The 14700-nt window shown below is 35.3% G+C and overlaps 1 protein-coding gene across 1 annotated transcript in view; it reads right to left on the bottom strand.

Moving 5' to 3' along the window:
* Positions 1 to 429: 429 nt before the first annotated feature.
* The window catches only part of LOC131072649 (oxysterol-binding protein-related protein 3A), a 64420-nt gene continuing 50149 nt past the window's right edge, over positions 430 to 14700 (bottom strand). The window contains exons 8-10 of the mRNA XM_058008887.2: positions 7000 to 7144; positions 1235 to 1413; positions 430 to 1085 (exon numbers count right to left, since the gene is read on the bottom strand). Of these exons, the coding sequence (XP_057864870.1) occupies positions 848 to 1085; positions 1235 to 1413; positions 7000 to 7144 (562 nt within the window). The 3' untranslated portion in view covers positions 430 to 847. The remainder of the gene's footprint in view (positions 1086 to 1234; positions 1414 to 6999; positions 7145 to 14700) is intronic.

The raw sequence follows: 14700 nt of genomic DNA, 5'->3' as shown, positions 1-14700 counted from the left end.
AATGAGACATTTGATGTTCTAAACAACTCCAAAGCTTATCCATATTTAGGGTATAAATTGTGCTTCAACTACAATTTTGTTAAGAATATATTCTTGAATCAACTTGTTGGTTACTAGTGGGTTGAGAGTTTAGTGTCAATTATATTTCTACATAATTGTTGTTGTCGTCACTTCCTAGTTTGAATGTTTAAGGCAAAATTTCTTAGTGTAAGTCCTTGATTGTAATTTATGCCCTTGGAACTATTCATGGTAATTTTTGGATGTTCTCCTTTTGTATGCAATTCCTTTTTAGACTGCTATTCTTTCTTTTTGAAATTTAGCTTTGATCAATATAAAAAAACCATCAATTATATAAAAACATAGCAATCAATAAAAGAAATTTAAATTACTATTATAAAGTGGAATTTACATTATGTTACATCAAAACCATAATCCACAAAATTGAATATGAGATTAATTATGAACTATTAATAGTAACCCTAAAAGTTAAAATAGCACCTCTCACATCAATTGCCAAACATTTCCCCACTTCTAGATATTTCCCCAAGTGCTTAATAACAATTTTGTCCTAATAATTTTACAATCTGCCCAAAAGGCAATCCATTATCCCGGACAAAAACAGTACAATATATAAGCTTTGTTGGATGGCATGCCTTCTGAACCAAGTCCAAAGCACACAACCAAAATACTAAATGATATTTTGGAGAATGACGGAGTCAAATCCCACGGGAGAATTGCTAATAGGATCCTTCATCCGGCTTATATGAGTACAAAGAAAGAATTGCGAGATTGAGCCATTGTAGAATTGAAACCGACAAACAAATGTCACTCAACAGTTCCATTACCCCTATATATTTCCATACTGCCATGGATTAAACTGAATTGATTTTGGATCTTCAACGTCATCAATATTGGAACTATCAATTGAAGCACGATGGTCAGAATATTTCCCATTATACTCGTACACTTCCAGATCACCCCAAGGCGTGGCTGAAACTTCACCCGTTCGAGTGAACCATTTTGGAGTGAACTGTTCGGATTTGGCCTCTCTACATTTCTTTTCAGTCCGTTGTCTTTCCTCTAAACTGCAGAAAATAGACGACAAATCTTGAGATCAAAGTTCAAAAATATGCTTAAATAAGACTCTTTTATGATAATTTCCATAAGATCAGAATAGACTTTCAATACATATTTTTAGAAGAATAGACTTTAGCTAATTAACATATTCGATTACTTGTTCTTTTCAGCTCCAGCCTTAGTCAGGTCTCCTATTTCTAATGCATAACGGTCAGGTCGAAGACGAGAGTCTGAAGCAAGAAGCTTCTTGGGTGCAGTATCAAAACTCTTAATTTTATGAGCAAAATGCGTGTGCTGATACTTGTCATTCTTTGGAAAATCTGCAACCTTCCAAACCTATATCAACAGTTTGATCCAAATTAGTACAGCCATATACAAACGAGACTGACTTTTCGAAGTGAAAAAAGATTAAAAAAACAGAACCATAAATAAGGTAAATCGAGATGCAAATGTTATCCAAGTAGCCAAACTCATCTCAAACAGACTAGAGTATATTTAGTATCTTATACATATACCTCAATAACAATTTAGCAGTGCAAGATTCTTTTTCTTCGTCTTTGGAAGATTTACTGATATTTATACCAACCAGAATGCCTCTTTATGGCAATGATATTACCAACACGTGTTGAAGTAAATTTTGATAGCACTTTTCGAGGAAACCCAGGTTTACAGGGTGCTGATTTGATTATTCGGGATGACAAAAGTTCTTTTGTTCATGGCAGCTTGATCTTCCTGGGCAACTGCAGGAACAATATAGCTTATGGGTTATACCAGTTTATCATTATCTAGCTCACTTGGTGTAAAGAAACTAGTGGCGGGAAAGGACTCTCTTCTGGTTATTAATGGCCTTCACAAAGGTTTTTACCCAAATCGAAAGTTTGGAAGCTTCTTGGAAAAAGCAATTGATATCAGCAAGGCATTTGACGAAATTGTGTACTTCTACTGTTTCAAAGAATAAATACGGAAGCTAAGCTTCTGGCCAATATCAAGATCCTCTTACTGCACTCTATATATAACAACCAGAATGCCTCCTTATGCTAATCACATTACCAACACCTATTGGGCCCCAGAAAACAATTCCATAGTATATAAAGAAATCGGTACGGTTGATCTGATCTATTTAACTTCCTTTTAACTTTATGATATAACCCTGTGTTACTGGGTTCTCCTATTTAGACCTCTGTATTGCACAAAGTCGGTTCTGAAACTTCTGATACGTTCGGGATAGCCCTGCGTTTGACCAAGGTCCACCCCTAGCACCCTAGATCTCCTATGGTTTCATCTCGAGTGTATGCCAAACCCACAAAAAAACTCCAAAAATGCCAAAAAAAATTTAGTTAAATGATGAAAAATTTCCGTTTGAGGTAGCAGAAACCTTGTAAATGAAATATTTTACCATTTTGAATGAGAATTGACCATTTTGAATGAGAATTGTGAAGGATGTTGGAATAAGGAAATAGGTGTTTGTCCTGTGCTCGATAGTGAGTTGAAATGTTTCTCCTCTTCCAACATGGCCCCAGATCATGGGAAGAAGTCCATTAGATAGGGCCTTATTGAATGGAGATTATGCATTGACTGATGGAATGTTATCTGTCTCAGCGGTATATCTCCACCATCAAATTTCTTTGATCGAGACCTGCCTTAGTGAGAAAATTGAGTATATTATTCTCATTTGATGGACGTGGAATTTGTGCAGTGAAACTTGCCGTCATCTTATGTATTTCGCAGTTATTATGAAAATCTAGTATATTATTCTCATTTGATTGAAGTGGAATTTGCACATTGTGAATCTTGCCATAATATATAATCTATTAACTAAGTTGCCGGTTCGGGTTCAAGATCAGGTTCGGAGACGCGAACCCGGTTTGTGGGTTCGGGGAAAAAAAAATTACCTTTTGGGTTCGTGGTTGGGTTTGTCCGTATGCATATATATATATATATATATATATATATATATATATATATATATATATATATATATATATATATATATATATATATATATATATATATAATATGCAAAAATTTAAAGAAATATACAAAATTACAAATCTAAATACATTTAATTGTATGCTACTTCATCATTGATCAATGCCAAATGCCATTTCAATTGATAGTTCAGAATTTCAATAATATCATATTATGTAATATACTCATATGCCTTATAATATATATCAATGTTTCATAGATTCATATATGTCCAGGTTCACGATTCGAATGAAAATCATTACAATTACAAAGTTGACAATCAAAAATAATAATTGTCTTCTATCTTCAAAGTTCAATGTTCATCAATCATCAAAAGGCTCTAGATCAAGATCATCATTATTTGCTCCAAGTTCAAATTCAAAATCATTTGAACCCAAACAAGTGCCACTCCCACTAGCTCCATCAGCTGTAGGTATCTCGTCATCATCATTTAAAGTGACTCTAACAAGATCATCAACAGTTGCATCCGAAAAAAAAGGCAAAAACAGTAGTTTTTTAATCTAAAAAAGTCACTTTTTAGTGACTTGACCCGCCCAGCCTGTGGGTTCGCTCGGGTCTGCGCCTGGGTTCGCCCAGGCTCTCACAGGGTTCACCATTTTCCCTGTGGGTTCTCCCTGGGTTCACCAAGGCGAACCCACAGGGAAAATGGTGAACCCTGTGAGAACCCAACGCGGACCCGGACCCGCGTGGACCCGGTTCGCATTTGGGCCCCAAAACCCACGAACCCGGTATCTTAGTCTATTAATAATAATTGTTCCAGAGAACATAAGAAGATGGTAAGTTTCACAATGCACAAATTCCACTTCCATCAAATGAGAATAATATAATAAAATTTTACATTGTATTTATGTATCTTTAGTATTTTGTGTACGGCCATACCCATATCCAAACCTGGGCAAAAATATCCACCATATTGCGAACCCAAATTTTAAACCCATACCTGAAACTGAAACTGAACTGGCGACTTAGTATTTAGCCTGTTAAAGGGTTAAGAGCAATTTGCAAGAAATTCTACAATTTGGCTGAGACCTTAAAAGGGTTTCTTTAAGGTAAATTTTGATGGTGCTTTTAGAGGAAACCTAGGTTTGCAAGTGTTGATTTGATTATTAAGGATGGCAAAGGTTATTTTGTTCATAACTTCAAGATGGCTCAATCTTAAAGGGTAACTGCACAAAAAAAGAGGCTGAAAAGGAAGCAATATATACTGGTTATCGTTAGTTAACTCACTTGGTGTAAAGAAGCCAGAGGTGGAAGGGGGGACTCTCTTCTAGTTATTAATGACCTTTGCAAAGGTTTTTACCAAAATTGGATGCTTAGAAACTTTTGAAGGAAGCAATTGATATCGGCAAGTCATTTGATGAAATTGCATACTTGCATACTTGCATTGTTTTAAAGATGCAAATGCAGAAGCTGACTCGGCAATATCAAGAAACTCTTAAAACACTTTTTGTACTGACCAGAATACCTCTTTTTTTATGGGAATAAGAATACCTCCTTATGGCATTCATATTACCAACAAACATTTCCCCCCACCCCCCCAAAAAAAAATCCCATAGTATCTAAAGAGTTAGCACAAGAGCTAATTTGAGCTATTTATATTCCTTCCTTTAAATTTATTATGATATTTACCACATTAAAGGGTTAAGAGGAAAACAGTTTGCAGTTTGGTGAGACCTCTGTAGGGTTTCTTGAGACTTAATTTTGATGGTGCTTTTAGAGGATACCCAAGTTTGGTGGGTGTCTATTTGATTATTCTGGGATGACATAGGTTCTATTGTTCATGGCAACTCAATCTTTTTGAATATCTGCATGAACAATGAGGCTGAATGGGAAGCAATAACTATTGATTTGTCGCTATCTAAGTTTCAAGTTCTTTCTCGATGCCCTCATTCAATTCAAGAAACCTGGTTTATGCAAAAGGCAGCTTGAGGTCTTCCATGGGGTCAAGTTACCAGCTTTGGGAATTATGTGTCATGGTACTATATCTGGATGAAGTTAGTAGGGGATTGAAGACTTGTACAAGATATGGAGGGCTGGTATGTGGCATCTGGTGGCAGAGTTGATAGTTGGGGACCATGCTAGCAATGACTGAGAAGTGGCAGTTCTTTTTTGGTTTTGGGGTGGTTTTGTTAACTAGCCTAATATTGTTAAATTAATATCATTTTGCCAAGATTTTGATTAGGTATTCAAATGTTTGAATCATAGAGAGATAATGTAGGGCTTTATGGTTTCCAACACTCATTGTCATAGTATATGTAGTGTAACAGATTATCGTAAATTTACAGGAGAGAGCACCAATAGAACCCTTAATGCATAAAGAAAAACATATTATCACCTATTATACTACAACTAGTGCTGCCTATTATACTATTAATATCTTTAGTCACAACAAAAGCAAGCTTGGATGTTTTTATCCCCCTGTACAAAGTCCAATACTCTAGTCTTGGTAAGTGGATTATATGCTTTCAAATTCATCAAGTCATTTACAAGGACTAAAAATTACCCCTCAAACAACTACACCTTACAACCACCTCTCACAAATGTTATGGAACAAGGGGGAGATTAACGCACTGACAATTACATCAAACCTCCACAAAATGCTGTAAACCCTCAGTCCAGCCACCATATTCAGATGTAATCACCATAATCTAACCATGGTATATAGATCAGATTTCTGTGACAAAATTATTAACAGAAAGACTATGGCAGAACAACCTTGTATGTCTAACAAAATTTATAGTATTGATCAATGGTTGCTAGTTTTTTCCTAAAATTTCTAGGACATGATCTTTCCATGAAAATGATATTCCAAGTCCTAAAATAATTAGCAACAACCACCCTCAATCACAACACAAGTCCTTTAGCTTTATCTGAGGACCTCTCAAGACTCATGGCCTTACCATGAAAAAGATTACTGTAAGATAGCGAGTTCTCAAATAATTACCAGAAATCACTCTGAACTACACAGCCTAACATGCACCTTGCTTCCTTTTGGGACCTCTAAAGAGTAAAGACTGATGAATATGATATTCCATCAATTAAAACTATTTAATACAAGATTTGGCATGGGAAAACTATGAAAACACAAACAAACATAATAATTCTTTGCAACCATTTTCTATGACTGCACAAAAGGTGGAGACATATATCAACAAGCTTTCAGTACCAATCCTAAGACATACTAATCAATAACTACCTGGCAGAGAGAAGATAGATTCCGCTCTACCATAATCTAAATGTGTTCAGCAAAGAAAATGATGAGATTACAATAAATTCTCAAATTAGATGCCCATTTTCTTCTAGAGGATCTTAAATTTTCATGACAGAAGTTGTGTCCATTTTAATTAATAGACCTCAAAGTTAGGATTAAGAAAGTGGTAGATGAATACCAGTTTTGTAATGATATGGATGGCATTGGCTGCCATAGACCTCCCTATGCAATGAAAGCTTTTGCTTTCCATATGACCTTAGCTCAAGAGTTCAAAACCCAAGCTATACTACATGCACAAGGCCATGAAAGTCCTTGAAAGTAGAAATTGCTTCAATATACAATCCACTCAGCGAAAACAGCCCAAAGGATGTGGCAATCAATCTTGAACAAAAATACATCTAAAAGAACCACCATAGATAAAAATTTTGACTCAATTAAAATTCCATGCAATAATACACAGCAATATCGGCTAACAATAGAAAATTTGTAGCTAAAAACCATGGTAATCAAGAAAATGCAAGTGATATTTTTTTAAAAATACTAATTCAGCCAAACCACTAAATATGGCATAAAAAAGCTATACTTCTCTTATAAGAAATTTTTCGCCGAAGAAAAATATAGAATAACAAAAATTTCAAGTTCCACATAATGATAACTGCTAGCCTCAGCTTTGTTTCAACATGATGTGAAAGGTCATCCTTTACTGGTCTAATCTTATATACCTCTTTTAAATCTGTACCAGTTAGAGGCTCGCCTTCAGTATCACAAGGTTGGTAACTCAATGACTTAGACCACTTTCCTGTAATCAATAACTTAGGTTCTTCCTGGGAATCATATACATACCCATCTACTTCATAACGACCGGTTCTGCAAAGGGAAGAAAAGAACAAGATTTTTTTTATCAAATTTACTGCAAAGCAACTGAGAACAAATGACAAATACATGAGAAACAGGAAATTGTGCCGCAAGACTCACAACTATGATATAAAACACACAATCTTGAAATAATTTAAATGATCAAACACTTGCTAAAGCTAACAATACAGATATCACATTATCCAGAAACCAATAAGTTTTGCAAAATGATTCAAGCCAGCTTTGTCCATATCAAAACTATATGGAATCAGCATTTGTAAAAGCACATTCAATCTTGCTTGGATAAGACTATCAATCTCTGTAAGATATGGTTCCTAATCGATGTTTCTCTCTAGTGACTATATCAACTAAAAGGCGATGTTTAAGTAAATTAATTTCTGCACAATGGCATTTACTTTTCCATTTATACCAGTTGTGTCTACACAGAAAAACTAGTAGTTCATTCATGCATCCATCCGTGCGTTTGCTTGCATAAATCCTCTATAACACAATGTGATACAAACAATGTCAATAAGCCACTACAATTATGTTTAATCAGCAACAAAAAATTGTACAAGGTAGGCGGATAATAGTAAATATGCATGTGACATCTCCTGTTAATTTGATTTTTTTAGCGGTAACAAGCTACAAGTTTAGAGATATCACACCAGATTAATACCATATCCATTAAAAGCATGCCAGAGATCAACATGCATTGAGTATAAAAAAAAATTTAGCCAGAAGTAATCACTTTTGCCCAACCATCTATACATATGCCAAACCTCACATGCTTACCCAAATTTGTGTGCTTTTATTTGTCTGCACAAGTTTATTAGAGTATCATACACAGCTTAATGGTGTCTCCATGAAAATATACAAGACATCTACTTGAAATTTCTTAGAACATCGTAGCATCTAGTGTGACATAATTTATATGCATTTGTAATTACTTCTAAATTTCTAATACACTCATTTATATGTAAGTCCACACTTTTATGTGTTCCCTTTGACCTGTGTCCTTTACAATGTTATGATATACATTCAATTAATAAATGCCACCATAAATAGTGGAGATGGAAGAGTTTGTAAACCCTTCACTTGCCCTTTACAAAACGACCATCAAAACATGAGTAACTCTAGAAATTTGCAATCTAAGAGTAAATGAAATAAAGAAAAATCAGGAAAATACTCTAATTCTACCACACCATACTTAGAAATCCAGCTTGTGCAAACTCGTGTGGATTCGTAAGTTAGAAATTGAAACACGCTCATACACTTAGCCCAGGCCAAGTTTCCTACACAAATTGGCAAATCTCAATCAAAAACTCACGAGTCTCGCACTTGAACTCTTCTACACAAAAAAAAAAGATTCTAGGCTTTAAAAAAATTTATTTTATTTTACTTTTTTCACTAATTCAATCTTCCATAAGTGCAAAAATGAACAGAGAGGAAAGATTGATGATCAAAATAGACTTGCATGGTCTCTTACTACATTAAAATTTAATTTCTTTTATCTTGTGTGATTATTTTTTTTTGTTGAATTTCGCCAACTTTTTGTTGAATCCATACAATTCAAGCTAACTTGCCAATTCAGGTACGGGTACGGTGTAATGTTCCCTTCTCAGTTCTAGACTGATGGATGGAGTCTTAGCCTATTTTGGAAACCCATAGGCTAACCAGAGACAAAATTAGGGTTTCTGTCTTCAGGAAGGTTTTTGGAGAGGTGTTTGCAAGAGTTCTACAGTTTGCTCTCTGGATTCTTTCTGGGTTTTTCATGAGCTTCAGGATGGTATAACATCACAGAAGATTTCTGAATTTACTATTTTTAGTAAATTGCAATAGGCTGACGGTTGTTTGCTTTATAGGGTTTTTTGGGGTTTTTTGAGAGCTCCAGCTTGGTTTGACATGCAAATTTTTGGAGATGATTTCCGGACTTACTATTTTTAGTAAGTCGCAACGGCTGCTCAGAATGTGGTAAAAATCACTTTGGAAACACTTACTATTTTTAGCAGTATGCTATTTTTAGTAAGTACTATTTTTAGCAAGGGTTCAGCTGGTCAATTTAGATGGCTATTTTCGGCAGGTCAATTTGAGCAATTTGTCTTCCAACATTTTTGGAGCTTGTTTTGGCAAGTTAAGTATTTGATGAAAAATGGTGTTTTAAATTAAATTATAACTTAAGGCAAAAGTTGAACGATTTATTTAAGGGGGATTACTTAAGTTATATTGATATCTAAAATCATTTCCTTAATTATATGTGGGCGATTCTTGGTTGAGGAAGATATTTTATAAGTGAATTATTAAGGCAAGATGGATGCCTTAGGAGGAAAATAAGACAATTTTATGATATAATTCACTTTATTTTTTGGATGCCATAATACACTTAATTGATGTATTTTTTATGAAGTATATTTGCCACTATGTGATGGGTGATTTTGGGAAAAATGAAACGAAATGCAAATTAAGGAAATTGGAATGTCATTTAATCCCATATTGGAGGGAAAAGAAGTTCGATTTGAGGAGGAAGTTATAAATATGTGCCTTGGCCTTCACTTGAGACTATTCATGTTTATTTGCAACGAAGTGCTGCCGGATTGGTGCCAGTTGAGAGCTTCCTAGCAACCATCAGTTTCATGCTTGAGAGATAGCACCTAGCTGGTCTATTGAGACTATCTTTCATCCAGAGAGATAGAGTGAGCTGATAGAATGGATTGTGAGCCTACTTTTCAGTAATTTGAGTGTTTTGGTGTGTTTCCAACTTGCTGGTTTTGGGTGTGGCTGTAGCTTATTTTAATTCATAACTCTTTGTCCATGTATCCGTTCATTCTGGGTAATAGCTCGTTGGAAGCCCCTCTGTTGGGCGGTCCTTCATCTGGAGGCTCGTATTATGAGGTGGAGTATGTAATTTTTCATTGCTGGTCGAAATTCCTTGTTGGCCGTACCATTTCAGCCTTGCCCTTGGGCAGCAAGCAGAATCATCAGTGAGGTTTGATGTGGTTGCTAGGTTGGGGTTTGATCACCTTCCCCCTAGCCTTCTTTCGCTGCTGCTTTGGAGCTGTTTGGTGGAGTTTTGAGAGAGTTACGGGCATTTATGTGTTGCTGGTTCATTTTTGGTATTGTTGGTAATCCATTTCAGACTTGGTTAAGTGTGTATCTGGCTAGTTATTTCAGAGTTATCTTATTGTAATTCCTTGGAGTACTGTCACTTCTATTTAGAGATTTAAATCATATTGTACTAACAGTATTTGCAAGATAAAATATTAAGACCGATTCAGTAGTACTGAACAGTCCATCTCTCTACAATATACTTGTATCACCCACTGCATACAAGTGGAAGAGGTTGTCTTAGCCGCCTATTTCTCTATTTTCATGTACTCCAGACCTCTCGCTGAATAAGTGGTCAAGTGATAGGTTTTGTTTATGCATAGTCCTCCCGTTGAAAAGTGGTTGAGTGGTTGTCTCGTTCTATCTTTGGTTGGCTTGTAAATTGGCTGGTCATACCGCCAAGGAGTTGTTATTTACTAATGTTCTTACTTCACCCGTTGAAAAGTGGAAGTGGCTAGTTTAACCACCAACTGTATTGATCATGATATTTCTTACTGAATATTAACGGGTGGTGATCTTGTGTTAAAAATTAAAAAAAAATTGTGGGGTACATTTCATACGAATATGGATTCGCGGGTACAACAACAAAAATTCCTTGGGTGCGGGTACAAAAACATCCATATATATATATATATATATATAGGTGTATTTCGTTTAAGAGGAGATATTGAACGTAGAAAGTACCCGCACATTTGTCAATGTATTTTTCCAAAAAGAAAAAGATTATGTTGGATATTCATAGATTTCATCATATTCTTCTACAATAATTAGATCTCAATAGATATTACACATTGAGTTAATTATTTTCATCACTAAAAAGAAGGATTTGTATGTGATTGGCATTTAGACATATTATGGCTTCGAATTGTTTGTACGACTATACATTGCCGTGGTCTTCAAATTGTTTGTCCTACTCAATTTGTGACTTTGGTGCCTGGACCGCACTTGGGACTAACCTAGGTGCAAACCCAGACCGTACCCGATTCTGGCTCCCACCCGTTTCTGATTCTGGCCTCCAATGCATGAATCCAGTATTAGATGTTTTCAAACTACGTACCAATCAATCTTTAACATTTGATAAGTACACTTGAGAACAAAGAAATACCACATGCTTTGTATATAAATGGATGGAAATAATTTCAGAGGAATTTGACCAAACAACCATTTAATACTATTGGTGTGATATTTATACTTCACCTTGGATATGCTTCTATCCTAAGTGTGATGTTGCACCTAATCGATAAGTTTAATTAGGATATTGTTGGTGTGCATTTTATTACCCACCGAACACAAAATAAAATGTCCAAAGACACTCTATCCTCTCTTGAACAAAATCACCGCATATGCTAAGATTGCGAGAAGATCATATGGCGATTCCAAGGTTTCTTTTGTCACGTCTTGACGTGTGGATAAGCTCAATGGGTGTTGTGATATGCTGGTAGTACACAAAGGGACTTATGCTTGCCTCATTCAATTCACAATGAAGGTCTAGACAATGAAGCTCTATCGTTTGGGTCTTGGATCATGGACTTCAAGAAAACTGAAAAGGAGATAAGGGTTTGGAAGTTCTGATCTATTCCTAAGAATTCAAGAGATGGTATTGACTCGGTGAAACCAATAACCACGCTTTGCTTCGCCATGCTAGGTTAACTACACAAAGTGGGTGCAATCTTCAAAGGGGGTGTGCTTATGATTTTTAGGTCATAAATAACTACAATCAAATCAAACAATATTTATCCAGACAGAAGTTAAGAATTCACAAAGTAAGCTCAAACTAACTTTACACAATGAACAAAAATCATTTGTTCATCAAAAGTATGAGCGGAAGATTCGCCATAAATCAATACTTATCAGATCTTGCATTCGTCTAACATACATGAAATAAAATCTAAACTATGATGAGGGATAAGAACCATGCAAACTCCAAAATAATAGAAATAATCACAATCAATTTGAACAATGCATTACTTATTCTTTGGCAGTCATAAACAACAATTTTCTTATCTCAACATGTTTTGCAACATGCTCCCATGTTTTACAAATGAGGGGTGAGCTCAATTTATAGGCTCTTCAATTACAAATCAATGGCCGGGATTGATTTCGAATCAACGGTCGAGATTACAAAATAAAACCCTAATTAGGGTTTGTTACAGCTAACTACCTCTTGACCAATGAGAAAATTACATTTGGGGACACTTGTCCTTCTTGCTAAATATAAATCAATAATAAAATAGAAGGTTGTTGCATTGTGGAATGTGCCTTCTAGAAGACTCTATGAATAAGTCAGGTCCATTGAACTTGGACATGTTGACTTGGAACAATCTAATTGGTTGGAAGATGTTGAGGCACCACCTCAGCATGTTGGATGTCCTCCTGCTTGAACTGGACATGATGTTATTCCTTTGAATTTCCTCTCTGAATTCTCCAATTTGTGTCAAGAAATTGTCCAAGTATGAAAATTTGTTTGTAATACTCTTCTTGTCACCATCTAATTCTGATTAGGAGCTTGTCTTTAATTCTTCAGGATGAAATCCTTCAAGAAGTTGCCCTGATTGCTTCAATAGGTCTGGGATTGTAGATGAAATCCCCCAAAAAGTCCAAATTTTTTTCTATATTTTCACCAAGTTCGAGGACTTTTCTTTCTTGATGCCTTGAAATTCCTCCTGGCAAAAACTTCATTTGTGATTTCCTTGACCATCCAACCTCCGTTGTCATCCAAAACCTACAAAAATTAAAGAAAATAAGTTAGAATCCTCATTTTGAGAGTGAATTTCGTAGTTTTGATGACTAAGTAGGTTCTGATTTTCCAATTCCTCAACACTTTTAGCTTTCAACAAGCTGCGAACACTTAGAAATCTGGAAAAATTAGAAAAACCCTGAGAAACTTAATCTGAATTGAAGGTTTTGGGACTGAATTTGGTCTGAGAATGAATAACTTAGACCCCAAAATTCATGAAATGAATGCCAAAATCAGATTTTGATATAGGAAAATGACTGAAAAATAAACTAAGTTGTGAAAATCAACTCCATTTTCCATAAGAACATCAAAACTTGAAAACCAGAATGAAAATTTAACAAATCTGTGTTCGATACCCCTATCACCTTCAGAATTTAGATAAGAAAGGGGTTGAAAGAATGCTTGATCTGAAAATATCCACTTCTTCCTCTTGTAAATGCCTTAGAAAATTCTTTGAACTGTTCTTGAAGCAAATGCCTTAGAAAACCTGAAATCTTCCTCTCAAGTGTTTTATTCTACAAACTCGAACTATTGAAATGAATGAGATGAATGAATGATTCATTATAAGTGCAAACTCATAAAGAGTTTGATTTCTGCAACTAGAAACACAGTTCACCCTTCCCAAATCGAACCTATCTTGTTTCCATTTTCATCCCATACATCGAACTTAGACATTTAGTAAATGATATCGATTTGAGTCTCTTAAGAAAGTTTCTAATTTTGAATTTCAGTTCAACTCAGTCATCTGAGAAAGTTTTGATTTCATTTTGAGTTCAAGCTTAGTTCCTTGAGAAAGTTTCCAATTTCGATTTGAGTTCATGAATCGAATTCTATCTTTCCCTTTCTCTAATTTTGAAAACTTTCTAAAATTAATCTTGATGAAATCTTTGTTTTCCAACTTCAAAACTTTCTTAGTCCAAAATTGGACTTTGTAAAATCTTTTCCTCATGACAAGTATTTTAAATTGTTTCCCTCTTTTAACAAAATCTTTCCTTATCTTAGCTGTGGCGGAATTTAAGAAAACCTTTCCCTCTCAAGATCGGACTTTGAGACTTTCTTTCCTTCCATGGGCGGAGTTGGAGAGTTTCTTTCCTCATTGCAAGGCGAACTTTGACAAAAGTGTTCCTCAACTGAAGTGGACTTTAGGAAAAACATTCCTCATCTAGGCGGAGTTCACAAAATTCTTTCCTAACTCATGGCATACTTTAGGAAATATGTTCCTATCTTGGGCGGACTTTAGCAAACTTCCTTTCCTTATTCAAAATGAAGCTTCTCATTCACATCAGACTTTGAAGAATTCATTCCTAAGGGCGGAATTTAACATTTTCTTTCCTAACATGCTGGTCACATTTTCCAAGGCAGGGCGGACTTGGAGAATTCTTTTCCTCACAGCCAACGGACTTCATCACTTTCTTTCCCTATGTTGGGCGGGATTTAGGAGTTCCTTTCCTTGCTGCAAACCAAAGTATTTCCCAGCCAAGGCAGACTTTGGCAAAACTTTTCCTTGCTGATGGCAGACTTAGAAGATTATTTTCCTCATGCCAAAATCAGAATTCAAGAGAACCCTTCTTCACCATTATCAAACTTGAAATTTTGCCTTCATAATTTTGATTTTAAAAATTTATCTCTCATCATGCTTTCGAATCCTTTTGAATATTCAAAATTTTAGGAAGTCAATGCCCTTTCGAATCAAACTTAAATTTTGAACAAGATTTTCAATCATTTT

The sequence above is a fragment of the Cryptomeria japonica genome, chromosome 9 (assembly GCF_030272615.1).
Source record: "Cryptomeria japonica chromosome 9, Sugi_1.0, whole genome shotgun sequence".
NCBI lineage: Eukaryota > Viridiplantae > Streptophyta > Pinopsida > Cupressales > Cupressaceae > Cryptomeria > Cryptomeria japonica.
Note: the sequence above shows the minus strand (reverse complement) of the source record. Positions and strands in the feature narration are given on the sequence as shown.